This window comes from Sminthopsis crassicaudata, chromosome 5 (genome assembly GCF_048593235.1).
Source record: "Sminthopsis crassicaudata isolate SCR6 chromosome 5, ASM4859323v1, whole genome shotgun sequence".
Taxonomy (NCBI): Eukaryota; Metazoa; Chordata; class Mammalia; order Dasyuromorphia; family Dasyuridae; genus Sminthopsis; species Sminthopsis crassicaudata.
In genome coordinates, this window is record NC_133621.1 from 141,935,662 (window position 1) to 141,961,206 (window position 25,545).

General features: G+C 32.9%; 1 protein-coding gene across 1 annotated transcript in view; it reads right to left on the reverse strand.

Moving 5' to 3' along the window:
- PRKAR2B (protein kinase cAMP-dependent type II regulatory subunit beta) overlaps positions 1-25,545 on the reverse strand; it is a 126,173-nt gene that overhangs the window by 15,865 nt on the left and 84,763 nt on the right. The window contains exons 4-5 of the mRNA XM_074268353.1: positions 22,326-22,409; positions 3,541-3,647 (exon numbers count right to left, since the gene is read on the reverse strand). Coding sequence (XP_074124454.1) covers positions 3,541-3,647; positions 22,326-22,409 — 191 coding nt within the window. The remainder of the gene's footprint in view (positions 1-3,540; positions 3,648-22,325; positions 22,410-25,545) is intronic.

Consider the following 25,545-nt stretch of genomic DNA (forward strand, 5'->3'; position numbering starts at 1 on the left):
ATATAAATAACATTTTGTGTGTGTGAGAGTCTTCCCACACATCCGTATTCTATTGGAAAGTACACTGTTTTAGGACCTACTAGAGCATATGTAAATGCAGGTGTGAGAGGATTTCTTTTGCTAAAATGTATCTATTGCCTAAAGAATATAAACATCTCAGGGATACCTGAAAAGTAAAAGGCAGGGAAATGTGGATTAGAGAAGAGAAAGGATTAGAAAGAGAAGGGAACATGTAAGAAGAAAAAGAGTGGTAGGAAAGAGAACGGAATAATGTTTATTTTTATAATTTATTGGCAACCAAACCTTCCATAGATACCAGTCAAAACTGAATAAATATTCTTACTACCTGATTTATTTAAATCTAATCACATTCTTCTCTTTTGAAATAAAACAAAGTTTTTTGTATTTTTAGTTGAGTAGCATATACCAATGTGGTGACTACAAAAGAGAAATAATTGAGTTAAAAGATATGGAACAATATTATATTCTGGTACTGGTGATCCATGAAGCATGGTCTCATCATAGAATAAGGACTTCAGAGAATTGATTCTTATCTCAGCTGTGTGAATCATTAATAGGCAATGTGAATGTAACAAAATGAAACTCTCTACTTCAGTTTTTTTTAATTGTACAAATGAACACTTGCTTCATAAGATGTTTTGAAGATCAAAAAGAAATTAAAAACACACTAGAAAGTAAACAGTATTATGCAAATAAAAGGCTGCTCTTGTTATTACTTACTCCATAAAATACTATTTGCCCATTGCTACCACCATAAATCTCAGAAGTTGTCTGAAGCTGAGTGCATGTTACTAATGACTGTAAGATCATTGGGTTGATCCAAAAATGAATCAGACAGCTTGGAAATGTATACTACTGGTCCCATGAATAAATGTGTGTGTGTGTGTGTGTGTGTGTGTGTGTGTGTGTGAAACCGTGCAAATTCTTGATTTTTACAGGAGATATAACCCAAAGAGCATATTATATCAGATGATGATCATTTGTTTATATGACTTTCTACCCTTACTTACATATTATATCAATATATATCATTTCTCTCTCTCTCTCTATATATATATATCAAGAAACAAAACCACAGGACATGAGGTGTAATAGGCATATTTCTGCATAGTTATTGTTACTGTTTATCTTTCATTTTCAAAGAGGACCATGACATCATGGAGGTGATACCTTAATATGCAAATGAACTAGATTAGTTGAGGGAGGGTTGTGAAAAGTCACCAGCTTCATTTTTTCTTCCAGAGACACCTGGTTCCAGTGTTATGACACAGATCAGGAAGATTAGAGTTGGCCCTGGATAAAGTGGGAGATCTTGGGCTTTTTAAGCTTAGATCTTTAGCAGGTCCCAGTTGGACTGAGATAATCCAATCAGTGATTAAAGCTAGGTAAGAGATGAGGCAGAGTACCAAAAAAATCAATCTGGGAGGGGAAGACCCTAAAGGTTTCTGACCAAAAGAGAAACAATTGCTTCAATTCACTTTGAGACTATCAGGACCCAAAGAATAACCAATGGCTTGACCTGGAACCTACAGTCAGTCAGTCAATGAGAGTGATTTGGTCCTTAAGAAAGAAAAAAAAAGAAAGGGGGCAGGGGAGAGGGAGGAAGTGAGGAAGGGGTGGGGAAAGGAGGAAGGGAGGGAGAAAAGGAGCTGAAAATAATGAGTTAAGTCAGAAGCCCACAGCTTCACTGCCAGCTTTGTTATTAACTTAGCTGTGTCACCTTAAGCACATTCACAACCTTTATGGACACCTCACTTCCTCACCAGTAGGAAAGTGTAATACTTAAAAGATCTATCTCAGACAACTCTGAGATACCACTACACACCTGTCAGATTGGCTAAGATGACAGGAACAAATATTGATGAATGTTGGAGGGGATGTGGGAAAACTGGGACACTGATACATTGTTGGTGGAGTTGTGAAAGAATCCAGCTATTCTGGAGAGCAATTTGGAACTATGCCCAAAAAGTTATCAAACTGTGCATACCCTTTGACCCAGCATTGCTGCTATTGGGCTTATATCCCAAAGAAATACTAAAGAGCAGAAAGGGACCTGTATATGCCAAAATGTTTTTGGCAGCTCTTTTTGTTGTATCTAGAAACTGGAAGATGAATGGATGTCCATCAGTTGGAGAATGATTGGGTAAATTATGGTTTATGAATGTCATGGAATATTATTGCTCTGTAAGAAATGACCAGCAGGAGGAATACAGAGAGGCCTGGAGAGACTTAAATCAACTGTTGCTGAGTGAAATGAGCAGAACCAGAAGATCACTGTACACTTCAACAACAATGCTGTATGAGGATGTATTCTGATGGAAGTGGAAATCTTCAACATAAAGAAAAGCCAACTCACTTCCAGTTGATCAATGATGGACAGAAATAACTATACCCAGAGAAGGAACACTGGGAAGCGAATGTAAATTGTTAGCACTACTGTCTATCTACCCAGGTTACTTATACCTTCGGAAGCTAATAATTAATGTGCAATAAGAAAATGGTATGTACACACATATATTGTATCTAGGTTATATTGTAACACATGTAAAATGTATGGGATTACCTGCCATCGGGGGGAGGGAGTGGAGGGAGGGAGGGGATAATTTGGAAAAATGAATAAAAAAAAAAAAAGATCTATCTCACAGAAATATCTGAAAGGAAAAAAATATGATAATGTATGTTAAGCATATGACAAACTAGAAAGTGCAAGAAAAATGTAAATTTCCACTTAAATAATAAATAAAAAATGTACCACTACAATAATCCTAAAGCAAGGACTAACTATGGCACTAAACAATTCCCATGGTTCTCTATTGTTTCTAGAACAAAAAAAAAAAAAAAAAACACCAAATTCTTCTGGTTGGCATTTAAAGCTCTTTCTAGGTTTACTGCATATCATTTCACTTTACATATTTTATGTTCCATTCAGGCTGTCCTATATGCAATTCCTTGTAAACAATAGTCTAGCTTTTGCTTCATTCCTGCTTGGAATGCAGTCTCTCCTCAGACTTCTGAGTTTCTTTCAAAACTCAGTTTAAGGTGCACTTCCCATAGTGTTCCTTCCTGATTTTCAAATCTACTAAGACCCTTTGGGATTTATTTTTTTTTTTATATTTGCCTATATATTTTGGTTTCACACACATACACACACATATTAGTTTGACCTAATATATTTCCTGAGTGGAAGGATTTATGTTTATAGATATAGATATCTAGATACATAGATCCATATCTATATGTAAATTGATAGATATAGATAGATATGCTTGTGGGTTAACTGATAATTGAGGGTTTTTTGATAATCTGCAAATAAATAATAAATTGATTTTATCTCAAATGCATATTTTATATATTTGTGTAGAATAAGTATGATTTTGTTAATGACTGTTTGCTTGTACCATAAGGTAATAAAGGAGTATTAGCTACTGCTATAGACCAGCTCACCAATGACCTTTAAAAATGAAATTTCACATAGAGGATTAAAAGAAAAATAATAATAATGCCAGAGCTGTAACTTACCTGTCAATTACATAAAAGTTGTCACCATCATCTCCTTGATCAATTACATGCTCTCCTTCTTTTACCAGCTTTTCAAACATGGCATCCAGTACTTGAGACATCTGCTCCTAAATTTTTTTAAAATGTAAAAAATTACAACATATAATCTTTATAAAATTACTTTACATATATATGTAAACTTGTGAAATTACAAGTTTGGCAAAACCTCATACACAATAAATTATTAAAATATTTACATTTATATATATCAGAAATGAACAAAATAAAGAAAAACAGCAAGGAGCATTACTGTTATTTTTAGTAGTATTAGATAAAAAATACATTAAATCCTAAAAGTAGCTAGTGAAATAATTTTTTTACATCTCTTTATATAGTTAATATCAAAATAAACATAAAAATACAGGGTTACATTTAGAATGGTCCTCATACACAGGTCTGACTGTGCCATTCTCTTGCTCAAGAAACCTTAGTGGCTCTTTAACACCTACCATTAATTATGAGCTCATTTATATATAATTTTTTACACTCTGGCTCTATCTTGTCTTTTGTCTTCTAAGCTGACTGCACATTACTCTTTCCATAATCTTTACATTCCAGTCAATAAGCCCACTTTCTGTAATCTCTATGGGTCACTACATTTCCTAATACCTAAAATCTTTTTTTGCTTCTCTGCCATCTACTACAAGCAATTTTTCTTGATCTTTCCTGGTTTTAGTGCTCCCTTCTCCAAAAATGATTTTGTATTTTGAATATATTGTTTGTTTATTTATCAGTGTATATGTAGTTCCCTTCCGTAGAAGGTAAGCTTTTTGAGAGCAAAGACTGTTCCATCTGCTCCTATTACAGTGCCTGGCACATAGTTAGTGCTTAATAAATTCTTGTTAAATTGAATGCTTGCCCCTTTCTTATTTTAAATATAATAATATACCAATCCCAAAACTATCATATACTTTATAGAATGACAATTAACAATGAGAATTAACATCTAAGTGTATGAGCCCATGTAACAAGAAACTACCTGTTTATTTATAAAATAATATTCCTATTTGCCAGTATGGGAGACCATTACAAAATTCTCCTGTTATACTTATAGATTTACCCAGGAAGTTGCATGTTTGCTTAATGAGTTCATTTATTGACTTTAAACAATATCATTTCTGTATAGGTATGTACACAAGTTTCCTAACCCCAACTTATATAGACATACACACATATCTACCATGATAGATGTAACTCAAATACTGGTTATTATATTTATCCATCCATTTATGCTCATATATGTATATAAACACAAACATGTTTGTGTATTTAAAATCTCTTTAAATAATAACTCTCTAAAACAGATTTATTATAACTAGAAGCTAGAAACATTCTTCCTTGCATACTTAAAAATATGAAATTATTTCTCTAGTACTAATTGTTAATCAGGCTTGGAGATAAGTACTAATACTTTACTAATCTTTTTTTTTAATTAAAAAAATTAACTTGATCTGCTTCAGACACACAACCTTTACTATACAAGTAGCAAACAAATACACATTTCTAGCAGGTGATGCTATCTGGAAAGTTTTGGAGATTTAGGATAGAAAACAAAAATGAAAGGAAGAGATACTTCTATAAAAAATATAAAAGCCCTAAGAATGGCCCCTTTTTCCCACCTAGATAGATTAGAAGATGAAATTCTTTACAGATCAAACTTTTCTTTTACCACTAGTCTTGCCAGGAAAAATAACCATATATTGATTCACTCCTCTATTCCAAGTTTCGATAAGAAGACTGCCATTCCTAAACCATCTATATCTGGCTCACTCATCACTCCACAGACCTCATCACTGGCCTCCAGTCAAGTGGCTTGTCTATCTATACTATTTGGGACTTGTAAAGATATTAATCAGAGAAAAACAAAAGATCTTCTCTCAGTTGATTCATCCTTCAGTGGGGAATGGGAGGAGTAGTGAAATAGAGAGGAGGAAAGAATGTCTTTCCTTGCTTCTCTCCCCTTCCCAGTCACACATAAGATTGATCTATAATATCACAAGCTCTTTAATAGCTTCCTTCAATGCAATATCTATGAACACCAGTGGTATCACAAATGGGAATGATTACACTTATATAAGACCCCATAGAGATTTCATATTAATTTAGTTTTAAACATGTTATCTATGTTGTGCTGTATTTTATCTAAAAATATTCCCCAATTATATTTTAATCTGATTTGAGAGTGCTGGGAACCATATGTGCCAGCTGTGTATTTGACACCTTTGAGGTACAACATAATTAACAAACATGAAAGACAAAAGCAATCATAACTTAACATAGTTTTAAATGAAATAAGTCAAGAATTAGAATAAGCTTAAAGAACTAGAAAAAAAATCATTTATAAAGTGTTCACCTTTGACAGGCATCAAGGAAAGGCAGGAATTAAATTAAACCTTCAAGGTCATTTTCATAGATCTTAAAGTAATGTCAAGTCAGTCAACAAGCATTTGTTTAAAATTTTTGGTGGGTTTTACAAGTGTGTATTGTAAAGGAAAATAAATTTCTACATTGGCCATGTTTTAAAAAAAGATCTAATTCTGCTGAGTTTTTCAGCTATCAGGATATGGGTAGCATGTTTTATCCTCAGTCCTCTGGAATCATAGTTGTGTATGATGCTGATCAGAGTTCCCAAGACTTTCAAAGTTGTTTGTCTTCATAATTTTGCTACAATTGTATAAATTATTTCCCTAGTTCTATTAATTTTCCTCTGTATCACTTTATACAAGTATTCCCAGGTTTCTTTGAAATCATCTCATTTCTTACCACACAATGTCTTACCATCACATTTTATACCATAATTTGTACTGTTATTGCCCAGTTTATGGGCAGTCCCTCATATTCCCATTCTTCATCATTTCTTTCAAAAGAGCTATAGATATTTTTGTACATCCTAAAGTAGGATTTGTTGTTGTTGTTTGTTTGCTCAGGACTAATTCTTTACTCAATCTATCCTCTCTCTTATTTCCCATTCTTCCTTTTCCCCTTTTTCTATTGACCTGTTGAGTGAAATCTCAATATCCCTCCTTCTTTCTCTCTGTTTCTATCTCTGCCTCTGTCTCTGTCTCTTTTTTCTCTGTTCCCCCCCGCCCCCATCTCTTTTCTGCTTTGGACCAGGTCAGATGAGATTAATGTTCAGGTATCAGCTTCTCCTCCTCACCCATTCTTTCTGTACATGAGATAGTTAACCTTAACTTTCACTATCACTTTCTCCCTGCCTCCTGTGTATCCTTTTCTATTCTTCTCTTAAGATCAAGATATGACAGCACCATTCCCAGGCTTTGTCTAACTACCTTGATCACAATGTGGTCTAAAGAGGACATGAAATAGTATCTTCCCATATCTAAATAAGTAGCTGGTGGTGTGAGTGTGGGTCCAATCCAGGGGTTTTATTCAGCTTTGCCTATGCCATTTACATTTCTTCTATGTACACATATGTGTTTATCATACTATAATCTAAATGTGGTGGCTCTGGTTGCTTTTAAGGAAAAAAGTTCATTACCAAAATGTTTTCAAATCTTTTTCTGTTCATTTTCCTCCTAGTCTGAAGGAATACAAAAAAAAAAAAAAAAAAAAAAAAAAAAAAGTTAAGTGCTTATTGTGTTCCAGACATCCTGCTAAGCAATGAGAAACCAAAACAAGCATACAAGATAGTGCTAGCAGGCGTGCGAGCTCCAGCACACACACACACACACACACACACACACACACACACAGGTGATGACCATAGGGGAATAATCTGGATAAAGAAGTCAGAGAGAATGGCGACTTTAGCTCATGAAGTCTTTTAGCTATGTAAGCTCCATTCTTGAAAGAACTAGGAAGCCTTTCTTGGGGCCATTAATTTTGTACTTTAGAAATGTCTAAAGATTTTATCTCATGGTAAATGTAGTGCAATAATGTCACTTTTTAAATAGCAAACACATAAATTGTTTTGAAAAAATGATTCAAGATGTTCCAACTCAGATTTCTTTTTCAGATACATAAAGTTTTAGAATGTACTGTAAATGCCAATGTTTTAAATCAAGGACATCTGAAATATTTAGTGACAGTAAACAAAAAATTTTAAAATTACTTTTAAAAGGATGATGAAAGCCTCAGCTACAGAAAATTAGAGGAATTCTAAGCCTTGTTTACTTTTATTGTGATTTGGAAAAAGTATCAAGCATATGTAATACCTTTTACTAATGTAATACAGTTTTAACAAATAACTCTTCTTATATAATATAGATACAGTTATGTTTTTAAGAGGCTTTTGAATCTTGAACATTAACAATTTAATAGTCATTACTAGAGGATTCTGGGAAGAGATGGAGAATTTTAGCTATCATCTGTAAGGAGAATAATCCTTAACTGTCATCTGTAAAGAGAATGAATTTTAATTTCATCTGTGAAGAGACATTTTGATTGTAATTCTATGTAGAGTCTGTGGAGACACTTGAGCTTAAATGTTGTTTGGGAGAACTGCTTATGGATCAAGAAAGGCCATCAGAGAATAGAATAAAAGAACTTATTCCCTGAGAGAATTGAGTTTACATTGAATACATAAGAACTTTTGAGAGACTTTTGGCTGCTATCTTGAATACTGAAAGATGGGATTATGTTCCAGAACTGAGAAGTCAAAAGAGAGCTGTGATGATTAGGATGTTATCTCTCAAAGCTAAAACTTTGTTTTATTGCTTTTCATTCTGATAATGCTTCTATATAAAATTTATGCTGATTTGAAAAGAAATGGAGAAAAAGGAGAAGGGAAAGAAAGGAAGAATAAAAGGAAAGGAGAGAGAGAAAAAAGGAGAAAGGATGGGTAGGAGAAAGGGAATGAGAGACACAGAGAGTAATTAGAGCACAGCTTCTTGTGTGTAAAGTTCTGTTGTTAGAGCACAGCTTCTTGTGTGTAAAGTTCTGTTGTCTCCAGAGACAACAGAATCGCTCTCTGGGAGGAGATCTGCTGTGTCAACTCAAATTTCTGGGACAGATTTTTCTTCCTGTAGAGAGACCTTGTCTCCAGACAGTTGCCTATAACTCTGGTCCAGAGTGTGACTACTTCTTCCTCCGGAGAGCCGCCTCAAGTCTGGCCCAGACAAGAGACTCCCAGTCTCTCGAGTGCTGCCTTCTTTTATCCTCCCAGAGAATGAGCATGGGATAATGCAGGGGCTTCTGGGAAAAATTACTTCAACCAATGAACTTGCTCCTCCTAAGCATGCAAGCTCCTCCCCAGGAGTTCAAAGGGGTTAAACTCCCAGTAAAGGCCGGAACTAGAGAATTGTCAAGTACCGACTTAGCACTTAGTAAGAACCTAACACTTGTGGAAAAAGGTTTCTTTAATTTATTAAATAATGGTTTTATTAAAATTAAAACAAAAAGTTGGCTTTATTAAATAAGTAATATTTAACAAATTGGGGTGGGAGAATCAGATCTTGATCAATTAATAATGCAAGATTTGTAATTTTGGTAATAAAGAAATAATCAAATATACCACATGATTGCCTTCTAATTCAGGATGACAAAATTAACATGTTATCAAGTAGCAGGCTGAAGGGTGACCATCTTTAGGCTACATATAAATTTGATGAATTGAAATCTTCCTATTCATGGAGCTTCATTAGGGTTCATAGAAATTCAAGTACCTTTGACAAAACAATATTTCAAAGAGTCTAAGCTGAATATAAAAATAAGAGGCTGCCTATATAGTGTGGTTTGAGGAGTGTTAAAATTAACTATGCACAAAAGTATATCTTTCTATTTCTTCCATTTGTTGAGATGCTTGCCATATCATCTGAAATAATAAGGTCAATGGATTTATAGCTACAGGGGGCCTTAGAGATAACTCTAGAGTAACTTCTTCATTTATAAGACATGGCAAGTGAGATTCAAAGAAAATAAATAAGTTGTCTAAGAATTTTCAATTTTCAATTAATAGTGTTCTTTCTATTATATAACCTGCTTCCCACCTAGCAACATATTAAGTTATTATTAAACTATATTAAATTATTTTCCTTATTGGGAAATCATAACTAGTGATTTAGCAACAAGACATTTAAACAGGGAACCAAAAAAAGATACTAAAGATAAACTTATCCTACTTAATGTTTTTGTCCTCTGTGGGCCCAGTTTAAGGGATAATCTCATATTAGGGTCATTAAGGGGACCCTATGTTAGTTCCATCTAAGGAGTTAGGATGATATTGAGTCTTTAAATTGAGCAGTTCAGACATTGAAATTGATTCCTAAGTATATACTAAAAGCTTTCCATTCTGGGTTATGATCTTCCTTGCCCTTGGCTTGATGCATGCAAAATAATTTTCATCTCTTTTGTCTTCATGATCACAAGATAAAATAGTATCATTTCCTTTTGGTCAAAACTCTCTCAGTTACACTGAAGTTGTGTTACTAGCTTAAGGAAACAACATTCTGAGTAGTCACTAATGGAGACAGAAAAATAATCAGTTTTCTTTACTCCCAAAGACAGAATTTTTTTTAAAAAAAGTTTATCTATTAGATTACCCATTCCATAAATACATTGTTTATGTCATGATCACCTTTTACCCATCACATCCTTGTTAAGTGATCCAAAAGATTTCTTTTTGATTTCATAAACGGAGAACACTGCCTCTGGTAGTTTAAACACACACTCACATAATCTTTTTTATAAACAAGATGTAGGTATGGCTTGACTAAAATTTTATATCTCCTCTCAATCAAAGCTCTCTTTACTAATGAAACCACAACTAGCAGTTATAGAACCAAATTCAGGAGGAGAGAGAAAATACAAAAGGGGTATAATAATCCTTTACTGAAGAATAAAGTTTAACTATGGACCATTATTTTTAAGTGTTTTTCTTTGCATGTTATTCATTCACATAAGCCTAATCATGATATTGACTTCTTTTTCTAGCAAGGGAAATAGATTTACGCCAAGCCATTGTCATTCTCACTTTATTCCTCATCTAAGCACGGCACATATCTGTAAAAATGGTTTGTTTTGGCTATGGGTGTTGTCTATGTGGCTATTGAACATTTTTCTCCCCTTTTATGAAGCTAATTTGGCCCATAGCCACTGGCTTAACCATATGAGCTAATTAACTCAGACATTACATTAACATCATCTTCATTATCACCATTTTAGTCCTCTCTTGCTTGATAGGGTTTAGATATAAAAAGTGCTGGAACTAGTTACTATTCTGTATTATTCTTTTATAGTTAATTAAAAAGCCCTGCTTTTTGTAACTGAATAAAAGTAATAGGCTATAAACTCATATTCTGTAGGTTCAGCAAAAGTATCCTTGGTAAACGAGCAGCAGACAAGATAACAGAGATAATATCCCCACATGATTTTGGTTAAATCTAGTTTTTCATGAGTGCTAATTATTTTAAATGTGTTCTTTACTATCAGCTTTGATTTCAGGATACCAATAAGTTTCTTAATGTATTTAGCTACAGCCTTCATATTGATAGCTTTAGGTTTAATGTGTCTTGCTTCGAGGAACACATTAGTCCGTATTACCTTCATCTGTTAGCTCAATGTGGCTTTCAGATTAAAGTTTGAAGCTTTAACTCATTATCTTTCCTTTGTATTCATTGAGAGTTTATGCTTTTTAGATCCAAATGACATAGCAATATTATTGAAGAAAAATTCCAAGATGAAGGAGCTATTCAATAGTTTTTTCAGTTTTCATGTGTTTTTCATGTAATTTGATGTTCTATAGGTACACCAAGTAATTATTAAGATCGTTTGATTTGATTCCCTTTTTAATCTGGAAACTATATTTGGTTCTGATCAGGATAGATAATAAGGAAACCTTGATAAATTGAGAGAGAACATTATGTAATTAACAGAATTTTGAACCTGCAGTCAGAAAACTATAGGTTCAAATTTTGCTTAGTAGCTGCATGATCTTAACTAAGTTATTTAACCTCTGTAAGCCTATTTTCTCTTCTGTAAAATGAGTGGCTAGAACTAAGTATCTCCATTATCCCTTTAAGCTTTAAATCTATGATTATGACCATGAATGTAATGCTAGGCAGAAGCATCATGAGTTTAATATGTCTCCTGAAAAATACTATATTTTGTAACAATTATTCTTGTCATTATTATCCAGGGTTCATATTTAAATGAAGAACATGTAGATATAAAACAATAGCAGTATATAAATAAATCTCGTGTGCAGAACTGAGTCTAAGGTTTTGTGATAATCAACCAAGGCAATATTAATGTCATGATGCTTTTTAATGGCTTATTCAATTGTCATTAAATAGTAAGTTACCTTTTATAATCTTGGGACTTGTTGCCCTTCACCCAATATATTATTTTCTAATCAGTGTTCATAGATTTTGCTAGTGATATATCTTTGTATTCTTTATATATATAAAGTGCATCAACATGTGTATATTCAGTGAAGTTAGCAGCAATCCCAGCTACTAATATTACATATGAAATTCCTTCTATTCTAGATTGGATCAGGCTTAAATTTAAGAGGGAGCTGGCAAAGTATTGCTTTTCATTTGTGTATCATTGTGTAAGAGTATTGGACCTTATGCCACCAGCTCTTTCAGATTGCAGAGAAGTTAGAATTTTAGTCATTCAGATTAGCTGTTCTTCTGCTCATTATGGTACAGAATAAACTTTCTGTTTGTTTTTTTTTGTTGTTGTTGTTGTTGTTGTTTTTTTTTTTTTTTTTTTTTTTGATCCAAAGTTCTTTTTCATCATGTTGGACTTCTTGCAATACATAAATAACATGAAATTTGCAACATCTTCCTTTTATAGGTTTACTTATCTCTATTTTTTTACTTTTAAAGTGTTTGTAATAAAGATTTTTAATGTTAAATTGTTCATTTTCTTATTAGTGCTTCTTCGAGTCCTTATATTACCTTAACCTTCTGATTTTTGTTTTTAATTGTTGAGTGAGGAAATCTCCCCAATGCCTTCATTTTTTATAAAGGGCAGAAACTTTTCATCTGATGCTCTGCCTGGTTTCAACCCTGAAGAATAACATGGCCCTCCCAGGAAAAGCTCATCCCTTTTGTTTCATGTCTAGAATGACACCACTTCCCTTAGCCTCCTCTCCCTTCTTGACTGGAGGGGCTGGAAGTAGAATACAAAGTTCTTCCCTTTCATGATGGTTGTAATAGATACTATGGATGTAACAGATAGCTTTTTTGAATTATTCTTTGTTGAGATAGATAGTCAATTAATTTGTGCCATCAAACACAGAGAAGGTTTTTCAGGTTTCTAGTCTTAAGTGTATACATATCCTTTTCTGAATCATTTGAGATACTGGTACTGTTTTTGATATACAGTTCATTATTAAGCAATTATGGAATTTGCAATAAGTAATAGTTTTCAAAGACTTTAGTGTCTCCAAGTTTTCCCTCTTCAGGTTTTAGTAGTTTTAAAATTTTATTTCTTATTTTGTCTAATTTAGGATTAAGGATGAAGTATTTTTATATAATTGCCTGATGACCAAAAGAATTATGAAGTTCTTGACTGATAACATCAGTTTCCAGTTTAGTTAGGATATAGTATTGCCAAATAATGAAAGTATTTACATTTTCAGTTCTTTCCATGCACAGAGTTAGCTTTCTTTTCTTAGTGCAATCTGCACTGAAGCAATTCTAATTGGGATATTGGCATTTTTGTTTTGTTCCAACCTATCTTTCCTTCTTTCAGTATCAGAATATAAAGGAATACTGATGGCTCCATGCCCTCTATGTAAGGCTGATCAGGTTGAGATGAAATAAGTAAAGCTTTTTGCAATTTTAAGTGTACTATAAATGCAAGTTATTATTATTATAGTTTTGAGTAGGGACAGGCTGTAATCTTATATCATCCATGTTTATTTCCTAGTTTCATTACACTAGCTTGGATGTGATTTCAGAATCAGCAGAATCCAAATGGACAGCATTTCTGGGTTCTTGACAGGCCTTCAAAAGAACCATAGCAATTTCAAGTCATACAGAGTTTCTGCTGTTTATCACTCTAGCCTTTATTTCCTCAGTTTATCATTTTTTCTTTTAACACACTGATGATGAGTTGGACTTTTTGTTATAATTAGTCTAGATATTCTGATTTTATTGGAATGGCCAAAACTCTCAGGGTCAAAACTCCTGTCAATGCAGATCTGTAATTTGTAGTTGTACAGACTTGTATTGGGCACAGAAATTAAATGAAATAGTCACTGAGTATATAGACTTGTTAGTATGTACTAGAAGGAGGACCTGAACCTAGTTGTGTCTTTTTTGACTCCAAGACTGGGCTTTAACTCACTTATTATACAGATTCTCAATTTAAATTAGATGAGAAGAAAAACATTTTTTTTTTTTTGTGGATCAATATATTCTTCCTCTTTATCCCCTCTTTAAAGTTGGTGTAAAATAGTTATTTGTGTTAATTAGCAGTTCCTGTAAATGTCAGTATTAGAAGTGGTCCAATCTGTGGATCTTAAGGTATTTGTTGATTTACTTAGTTACAACATGTCTCTTAGTTGTATCTGTTAAGCTGAATACAAAAATCTGGAGAGTTCATGCTTGGATACCTGAAAAAGCAATTCCAGAAAAGTAAAATGCTAAACAATCATTTCTTTCCTCGTGTTTCTCTTTAGTGTTTTAAATATGTGACATCTGTCTTTATAGTCAATCAAAATATAATTTCTACATAATTATGAATAGAGTATAGAGAATTTAGGAAACATCTAATATACTGGGGTTTATGATAATGACTGACAAACACTTTAGGAAATTCACAGTGTGTTCTTAGTTCCTTGTTCCCACAGTATGCAAATTGAACAGAACTAAGTAAAAGGGTCCTTTGGCTCATCTGAAAACAACAATTTACTCTACTTTTAACACAAAGCATCTATCTTATGTAGTATGGAAAAATTATTTCAGTATGCCTCAAATTTAAAATGTTTCAAAAAGAAAAATTGCCTACTGAGTCCAGCAATGAAATATTCATGAGAAAAAATCTTCAAAGAGATTAATTTCAGAATGTTGTGCTCTAATATATGAATGCACAGCACTCTAAGGAAATAATGTTCTGAGGCATAGTCTGACAAGGGTTTTTAAAATGAAGAATGACTTCAGAAAGTCCAATGAAATCATAAATACAAATGAGTAGTATTCTTTTTTTCTAATTAGTAAGGACAATAAAAAAAGCCAAGCATATAAATTGAAGAAACTTTATTAAATGCACTCCATAATATGCAAGATATTATGGGGGGAGAGAAAAGTTGTGTCCTAATAAGAAAATCAAAGTATTAAAAACTATTTATTGTCTTAATGTATGATTGAAACTGCAGGGCAACACTGCTTAAAAAAAGGTTAGCATAAAATCTTCAGTTCCTTGGGTTTGGGGATGAATTATTTTAGTTAAGAAAAAGACGTTTTTTTTCCTTTGAATTTGGGGAGAATCAGTTGATTCCCTTACCTGCCACAAAGAAGGTTAAAAAATAAAAGGATGTTCTTAAAAATGCTTTTTTTCTGAAAAGATTCAGGAAAAAAATAACTAAAAATCTAATTTCTATGCTTGTGGTAGAAGATAATTCAGGAAGACTTTTATAGTTCTATGAAAGCTTCTCAATTTCATGGTGAAAGAGACCTTAAATATCTTTTTTGTATTGCTTCAAATGTTCAAAAACTTTTCCCTTTTAAGACACTTAAAATAGTTAAAATTATAGTGGCAATTATAATGGCAAGGAAGATTCAATTAATTTAACAGCTGGAACAGAACAAGCTGCATATCAGAAAAGTCACACTGACATTCAACTCTGCCTGATTTTGCTGATGGCCAACACCACAGCATTTATAATGGGTACGGTATCTGATTGTACTATAGAGTAGTTACTAAAAAAAGATTTTAATTAACAATTTCAATGTAGTGGGAATCAAAGGAAATTATAAAAATGAAGTTTAACATGCCACCAAAATATTAAATAAGAAAGAATATTTTAAACATCTGGATCTAATAAAGCATTCTCTCTTATTGTGCTCTTCCTGAACTTTTGGACTTTTTTTCCTGGGAAAAGTTCCACTGATTTACTGAGTATAATAATTTAGTATACTATACTACTCCATAAGACCCAAGAGAGAATACTTATGAGATGACTGACTTATTACTGAATTTGTAAGGAGCTATATAACCCTAGTCATCATTTAATAGGATGAAAATTATCACATTAATCAAAATTACTATTATTATTTTTGATAAAAATGATTTATTATCTTTACATTTTAAATGGGCCTTTGTAATTCTAAGACTAGGAAGAAATCTTTAATACTATCTAATCAAACTTAGCTTCCCCACTCTTCATGTAGTCTCATTCATCCTTTAAGCAAAACCATTACTATCATGCTTGAAAAGTGAGATTTTATCCTATTTTTATGTCAATATGAGGTAACTGTACAACTCTTCTATAGTGAATTCTCCCATTTTTTTCTTAATGCAACAAAAGAAAGACTTCTTTATATAATTTGGATTCCTTCATTCTCCAACGTAAACTTATTTCTTACAATTCTAAATTTGGAAGAAATGCAGAATAGCCGATTATTATTCTTTGTATTTTCTCTTCTGACTGGCTTTGGTATTATTTAGGGGCAAGAAAAGGGAAATAGAAATAGAATTAATATACATCTCCATTCAAAGTTTAGCATCAGTCTAATAACTGAAAGTTCTTCCATGCCAAGAATAACTACATCCACTCCAAACAGAATCAATCCAGTCTTCTACTTCCCAGAACTAAGATGGCTTTAGGGTTTTGGTTATACAGTATTCACATGAGCCTTATAGAAATGTAAGTAAGCTTTTCATTTTGGACTTTGAGGTTAAAAAAAATAAAAATTTCTTTCAGGTACAAGAAACATCATTTAATTAAAAATAAATAGTAAAACATATGGATAATTCAAGATATTCTTTAATTTAGTTTTATTCTTGACTCATATTTTAGAAAGGTTAGAAGGGTGATTATCCATCTCCAAGTTAGGTCTTAGCTCCTTATAACTCTATCATTCATTCATTCAGCCAATCATTCATTCAACAAATATTTTGAGGCAAAGATATACAACACAATCCCTGCATGCAGAAATGTACATTGTGGTTCTTTGGGAAAACTGCTAGTTTGGGTGAGAAATCTGGGATTGAGTTTTGGCTCTGTTACAAAATTTGGGGCCTTGGGCAAATAACATTTTGGGGCCTTGGTTTCATCATTTGTAAAAGGACCTTTAAGGTTCCTTTCAGCATGAAATCTATGATCTGGAATTTAATAGGTATTATGGAAATCTGGACTTTTCCTTCAGCTAGATCTTGTTTCCTCAAGCTCCATTACTATCCTCCATCCCTCTGATGCTGATTAACAGAATAACAAAGCCTCTTTCCATTCCCAGCTGCCTGTTTTCTCATCTCCCTCCATATTAACCCTATGGCCCCTTCATATCTTCCTTTTTCTTCTACTTTACCCTATTTAATTGCAAACTTCCATTACTTTAGATCTCTTCCTCTCATATTCCCTGTTATGGCTTTCTATGAGTTTAGGTACCATCCTTGGCCTTTTTTTTTTTTTTTTTTTTTTTTTTTTTTTTTTTTTTTTTTTTTTTTTACTAGAACTATTTGCACCTTCTCTCTTATCCTCTCACTTAAAAGGCCCAGAGATATTCCCACTATCAGATTCTTCTATGGCCTTCACTGAGAAATATCTTCTTCACTGCAATTCACTCTAACCGGCATTTTCACCCATCCTGATTCTTATGGCCATCATCTACTGGCATTCCATGACATTCTCCATTCTTTCTCAATAACATTAGTCCCTACCTCACAGTCTCCCTCTCCACAACAATTCCTGTCCTTGTCCTAGAGAACATAAATATATGTATTGATACTCCTTCATCTACATTATGTTGATGATTCTCACAAACTCTAACCATCCAGTTTTTAAATCTATTCAAATGATATGATTTGCTCCTCAATTTTTCCTCAAATATTCATAGGATGGTCAAAAACTTTGACCTAGTCAATACCCACGTCTTCCACTTTCGTGATCAAGAACCTGGAATTTTATCTAATTACAATCACCTTTCATTTTATTTTCTCCTATGTATTATTCCCCCCAAAACTGTTCTTTGTTCCCTTCTTGAACTAAAATCTCTTACTACTTTGCTACTCTGGCTATTATCTCCTCCCTTCCCAAGGAGGTGAAGGAATTCATGCAATTTACTGTCTGAATCCACTACAAATTAAAATTATCTAATCTCAACTGGGCTCTTACTTCAACAAAGCCATCCTTTGATGTATTTATAATTGATTACTGACACCACTCTATGGCTGTTCTAAATCTTTTTTTCTTCTCAAGGCTCTCATAGCACTTCTTTCTTTGCTTAGGTCCTTGCTTCATTCTTTGCTGGAAACCCCCCCCCACCACCACCACCACTTTAGGCTAACTCTTTAGAACTTCCTGTTCTCCTTTCTAATCCATATGACATATGTCCCACATAACAGTTATTCCCCTTATATCACCATCCCTTTACATCATCACCTATTATTTCCTCTTTTCCTGAAGTGTCTGATGAAGAGGCAGTTCTCTTCATCAAGTTCAATGGTAAATCCATAAACTTTTCATCCTATACTCTCCCATCTTCTCTATCAAATTGCTTCCTCTTTAATCTTCAGCACCTTCTCAAAGTTTTGGTTTTCTTCTGCCTACAAACATACCTAAGTTTTCTTTATCTTAAAGCAATTGTCACTACCTTCCACCATCCCTGCTGGCTATATCTTGCCTTCTTTTCAGGGCTAAATTATTTTAGAAGATCATATACAACTGGTACTTCTTTTCTTCTCAATCTCTTCTTTGCTTTTTGGAGTTCTGGCTTCTGATCTCGACATTCAACTGAAACTGCTCTCTCCAAAGTTACCAATGGTATTTTCAATGTCTATCTAACAGTTTTTTCTCAGTCTTCAGTACTCATAATCTGCAGCTTTTCACACTGTTGACCACCCTCTCCTATTAAATTGTCACTTCCAAGCTTCACTATTATTGTCAGGGTTCTATTCCTAGTTACTAGGTTCACAAACCTCAATATTATTCCCGACTCACTTATATTCACCTCATATGCTGTCAAATCTAATTGTTGTGATCTTCACAACATCTTTAGAATATGTCCCCTTCTCTCTGTCTATTTAGCAACTACTCTCATTCAGTCCACATTATCTTTTGCTGAAATAATAACAACTAACATTTATATAGCACTTATTATTTGACAAGCACTGTATTAAATACTTAACAAATATTAGCTCATTTTATCCTCACAACAACCCTGGAAGGTAGTTATTTTTTTATCCCAGTTTTACAGCTGAGGAAACTGAGGCAAACAGAGGTGAAGGGACTTGCCTAAGTTCATATAGTTACTAAATATTTCAGGTCTTTCTGACTCCAGACCTAGTACTTTATTCACTGTACTATCTAATGGCTGGAATTTTTCCAATAGATCTCCTTCAATCCTCTCTGCAATCTATTCTCTATAAGCTGACAAAGTGATTTTTTTTTCTGAATCAAATGCCAATCAATCAATAAGCCAATATTTGCACCTTATATGTCATGAATGCACTGTGCTGGGCATTGAAGATTTAAATGTAAATTATGAAACAATTCCCACTCTCAATAGGCTTACTTTGTAACAAGGGAGACAATAGTTACATAAACATTCACAGAACAAATCTAAAGAAAAGAAATTCAAAGCATTATAAAATGGTTAGAGAAAGAAGGTACTAATAATGGAGGGTCTCGGGAAAGACTTCAAGTAGAATTTGGTGCTTGGGCTACATTTAAAGGGAAACAGAGATTCTCTGGGGCACAGGTAAGGAGGCAGTGAATTCCAAGTATGGAGTAAGAGTAACTAAGGTCTTATGGTGAGAGACAGAAGGAGAGTTTAGCTGGACCATAGAGAGTGTGATGAAAGTAATATATAATGAGGGTGGAAAGACAGATTGGGAGCAAGTTTTGAAGAATTCTTCTCAATAGACACCAGTGGCTCTTTATTTCCTCTGTACTCAAATAGAAACACCTCTGCTTGACATTTTAAAAATATCCACAAATTAGACACTTCTGACCTTTCTTTTATTTTTTAAATTTTTTATTATTTTATTCTGAACTTAAACACTAAAAAAAGAAAGAAAATTCCATTTTGAAGAACACAAAAATGAGGAATATGTATAGTACTCTGAATCTCCATTTTATATGTAAACCTTTCCGGAAAAGTATATAATAAATCCTGCAAATTATTTTTTAAAATGTCCTTGCTTTTCCATGCTTCCTTTTGAACCCTTTTCTATCTTTCTAACTTACTTGCCTATTATTCTCTGGCATTATCTTTCAGATCTGTTCATATTGTACTACTTGTTTCTCACCCTCAATAGCTCATCTCCCAATGTCTATGGCCTTGCACAGGCTGTATCACCTTATCTTCACCTCTCAGAATCCCTGGTTACATCAAAACTCAACACAAGTACCACTTTCTTCCTAACTCCTTTTTTAACTTCCTCCAACTCCTAGCGCAATTCCTCTCAAAATGACTTTATTTTCTCTTCCATCAGAATATAACATTCCAAAAGCCAGGACTATTTCTTTTTTATTTTTGTATCTGTAGCACTTAGCACATCGCTCCAGGGTTTAGTCATAATGCTTACATTACCCCCTTATGAATACACAACTTCTACCTGTTTTAAACTGAAACCTAGCTCAGGAGTCACTTCCATCATAAGCAGTCTATAAAGTAGATCAGAGACAGAGAGTTGGACAGGACTTTACAGGTTGTCTAGCACTACCATCTTCTCAGTCACCCAGGCTTACATTGGTATTTTTATTCAACCTCTCAACTTGCACTCATCCCATATAAACCTTCTCTTACCCTTAATTTTACAGTTTTCTCTGTTATTTTCTATGTATTCTGTATATATCTTGCTGTGTATAAATTTGTTTGCATGTTGTCTTCCACATTAGATTGTAAGCTCTTGAAGATAGAGATGGTCTTTGGTTTCTTTATGTATTCCTAAGCACTTAGCACCAATGCCTGGTACAGAACAGGTATTTAAGAAATGTTTATTGATTAATTGATATTCAATCTGTTTTCAAGTTCTCATTTCCACTTTCATAACAGCTGTCATATATTTTCCTTTCTCTCCATTCAAAAAGATGCCACCCTGGTGTCGTCCTCATCTCAGACCAGGATTATCGCAGCAGTCTTCTAGTTGATCCCTTATTCAGATAACTCTCTATTCCAATCCATCCTCCAATAATTTTCCTAAAGTACAAGTCTGACCATGATACTCCTCCCCCTCAATATCTCAAGTGACCCCCTATTACTGCCTGGGTCAAATATAAAAAACCTCCTGTTGAGGCATTTACAACCTGGGCCCTATCTCTCTTAGCAGTTTTCTAATACGTTAACTTCCTTTTACAATCCAGTAACACTGATCTCCCTATTTTATTACTCCTTAAACATGACCTCCAGTTTCTGACTTGGTGCCTATTCACTGGCCAAGAATGTTCACTGTCCTGACTCCCTCGACCTCTTGCAAGACTCAGATCAAATCCCAGCAAGAAGCTTTTCCCAACCTTTCCCTCTGAGAACAACTTCCATTAATACAGTATCTTTCTGGTATGTACAAATTGTTTCTTCTTTTATTAAGTGAGCTCCTTGTAGGCAGGGACTGTGTTTTTTTGCCTTTCTATCTCCAGTGTTTAATATATTTCCTGGCACATGGCAATCAGTTAATGCTTGTGGACCAGTAACAAGCTTGAGGTAAACATTATGATAAACTGAAAATATTTTTTTGGTTCTTCTATAATCATGGCATTCAACCAATGTTAAGAAAAGAAAATAAACAGAAACAAACAAAATCCCCAACTAAACAGCAGTAGTAAAGATGAGAGTATTAATTCAACATAATTCTATATTGAATGGCAGAAGATACTTTTGTGTTCCTTAATGCCTCTGTAATGTATTGATTGTAATCAATATTTAAGTATAGTTATCTGTACTTTTATCTTCTTACTAGGTTCTAAGCTCCTCTGGGACAAGGACTACATTTTTCTAAATTTTGTGTTCCTTTCTCAGTAACTCAGACAGTGAATTACACAGGAAATATCTTAGAAGTAAATTAAATTGTAATAGCAAAGGGGATGGTAAAAGTAAGAACAAAAGGAACATTAAAATGAAGACAACTGATCCAATGTGGAGTGGTTTCTCTTCTGTTCATACAATCAATCTGATCACTGTTCACAAGATACTTAGTGTCGTAACCTTTGCCATTCATATTACAGGACAAACAGGTCTGAAACAGACAACTGGATAAGAAATTCTAAGGATTTCATTATTTCCCACATTAAAAAAATGCATATTTATCTCAATAAAGAGCAATTCTTTCCTTCTGAAAATGTGTGTCTTTTCCTATTGTAGGCAAAGTTTATGACTTAGGAAGTTGAAATAATCTAGTCAAATTCTAGGTCTGAAGAGACTTTTTCATATATTCACATGTTTTTTCCATTTAATAATTTTTTAGTACATAAGGCCAAATAGTTGGTATTTAATGCATAGTGTGAAAGTGTTAAGAAAATCATCTATAAGTAAACAATTGAACCTCATATTTAAAGTCAATTACCCCATTATCTTTGCAGATGGATATCTTTTGCAAAGCAGAAATCTATAATTATGACATAATTATTGTTATTAGCACTGAAAAATCATGTTGATTATGAAGATTTCTCCTACCGGATCTAGGTTCTTAAAAAGAAGGATGTCTTTGCAAGCCTCCTGTAACCTATTTCTTTGATCATCTGTCTTCGGGTGTATAATCTAAAAAAAAAAAACAAAAATAACATCAAATATGTAAAAGGAGATTTTTTTTCTTGTTGATCTCTAAAAATAGAATTGTATCAAAAAATATGGAAAATTTCAAAGACTTAATAGACTATAAAATTTGTATAGATGATTCAACTCTTTACCTTGTTCACACTGCCTATCAGAAAATCAATAATGCTGAGAGTATTGTGCAGGAACAGAGAATTAGAAGCATTTTAACAAATATATTCAGACAAAAACCAAATAATTAAATAAAGGCCTCTCTTTCAGATGACTAATAAGTAAAAAGTAACATTAAGGTTAACTTTATATTGCTAAATAAAAGAACTATTTCCATTTTTATTTCTACATTAAGCTTGGTAAATTCATTACAATTTAAATCTGCTTCACTTAGAGATCTTGGTTCAGTAGAAAAACATGGAAGAGAAGATCTATTTTTGACAGCAATATTATACTTCTAGAGAATGTGTGCTTTTATTCTTCCAATGAGCTTATATTCTCAAGAATTTGTTTTTTGACAATTTTTTTTCTATTAAAAACTAAGATAATTCTTTTTCTTTGAAGGTAAACAAAATTTCTGGAGAAAATGCTATCCATGTTATGCCTAAGATTGGTTATATTTTTTAATCATAAATTAAACTACTCCTTAAATAGGAGAAGCCCAGCCAGAGCATTCCTACAATGAAATAGAATCCTGAATATATCTCACTCCCCACTTAGCCAACAGAACGCAGACCAATGGGGAAAAAATTAACTCTCCTTGTGGAACTAAAGAACTTAATTCCAGAATGATACAAGGAAAAGCAGGGAACCAACAACTATTGAGATTTTTTTTTTCAGTTGACAGGTAGTTAAGGAAAGGCAGAGTGTCCATCATGTGTCACTTATGTCAACTAGTAACCCATATGTAAATCACAAGTTTCCAATGATTGATATCAAACAATTTCAGTCTTCTCATTTTGTATGTAACTATAGGATATATTATCAAATAACATCCAGTGCAATCACATTTATAGGTCAATTTTTTGAGTGACATAGAAACACTTATCTTTTCTTACCCAGCCATTAACTCACAGATTAAGAAAAATCCCAAAGCTGTAAATAAGGTGATGATGGGGTTTTCTTTGACTTCATTCAACATGCCATATATTCTAAACAATCAAAAACAGGCTACATAAAATTACATATTAATAAAAATTACTTAATGATATACATATAGACAAATTAATTAATCAGATTTACAACTCTGCATAGATCCTACCTCCTGAAAGTTAAAACAAGTCCTTATCTTAACTGGTAAACTGACCAACATCATAAGCAGTGATGATGTTGATTCATCTAGGATATTTTTAGGATATAGATGTAACTTTTAAATACTGTATTTGAGAGAATATCAGGCATTGAAAGTTTAATGTGACTCTATTTTTGAAATGATTTAAGTATTTGTGACCTTTTCCGTGTTTATTTGGAAAAATTAAACTGCCTTTTATCTAATATTCTTCTTCTCAAACTACATACTGAACATTCAAGGCCATTAGTGTAAGTATATAGTAAAAGGTATTTTCAATTAGTTACTCATTGATTAAAACAGTCTATATAGTTTGAGAAGTAATAATTAAACCATGTAAATTAAAATTCACTTATATTCCAAATTCAATAAAGGGTTCTTCTTCTTCTTCTTCTTCTTCTTCCTTCTTCTTCTTCTTCTTCTTCTTCTTCTTCTTCTTCTTCTTCTTCTTCTTCTTCTTCTTCTTCTTCTTCTTCTTCTTCTTCTTCTTCTTCTTCTTCTTCTTCTTCTTCTTCTTCTTCTTCTTCTTCTTCTTCTTCTTCTTCTTCTTCTTCTTCTTCTTCTTCCTTATTCCTTCTCCTCTTTCTTTTTTTTCCTCCTCCTCCTCCTTTTTTTCCTTATCCTGCTCTTTCTTATTCTACCATATCAAAGCTGATCAGTACCTCTCTGTAGAACAGTCTCTGGAAATTGGGGAAACTGAGGAACTTGCCTACTATCACAGAGTCAGAATCTGTTAGAGATAAACCTAGTACAAAGGTCTTTTTGATTTGAGACTAATTCTCTAGGCACTACTCTATACTGACTTTCACTTAAATTCATTGAACAAAGTTTGAATGAAAGAAATGTCAAAGAACATGAAACTGATGGAACTTGAAGGTTACTTGTCATAATTTTGGCCACCATTCTTCATGATTACTTTGGACCAGTGTTAATGCCTTTTTAACTTTGTTAAATCACTAAACTTTATATAAACTACATAAACTCAGCTTATATTTATATATAAGAAAAGTTATCACTGACTCACCAGATACTCATTTTTATGTATTAATAGCTCTTAATGAGGCCATTTCAGGTAAAACATGAAACTAAATAGCTAAAATAAGTTTAAAAGAAGCACAATTTATTTGCTGATCACCATCAGTTATTTATGTTGGTCTGACAATGGTAATCCTAGTTCTAGAAAGCTACATATATTTATCTCAGCAGACAGAATCATTCATAGGAAGGTCAGGATAAAACACTGTTGGTTCTACTTATTTTTGTATGATTAAAACACAATGAGTATATAATCTTAAATGAAGTATATGAGAGTATTATCTTAAATGGGAAAAGAATTTATATTACATGAGGTTAACAACTGAAATGTTAAAGCTATAGGGAAAATAAATACCATATTTTATATATTTAGATTTATTCTGAGTATAATAATTATTATTTATGCATGATCAGAAATCTATTACTTTTCTTTAAATGCAATAAAATCTTAATTATCTGGTATCACTGAAAAATTTTTAATAACTAATTTTCTAGAAAACTAAAGGAAATCTGATTTTTGTTCTAAGGTTATTCTATTTAAAAATTTAAAAAACTAAAAATGAAAAAAATAAACATTTCTAGATGATTCTGAAACATCAGTAATTGTATTGCAGATGAAGATGAAATAAGACTGATGGTATTAACCCCAGAAATTATCTCAGAAGATGTTTTCTTTGAAGAATGTTTTGATTTAATTATATATTAGGGTTATTTGCTATATTTATGAGAAAATAGGCACAGAGGATAATACAACTACATAGACATCCTAAGAAGTATGACAGAGGTACTTTTTGAAAAATTAAGTAT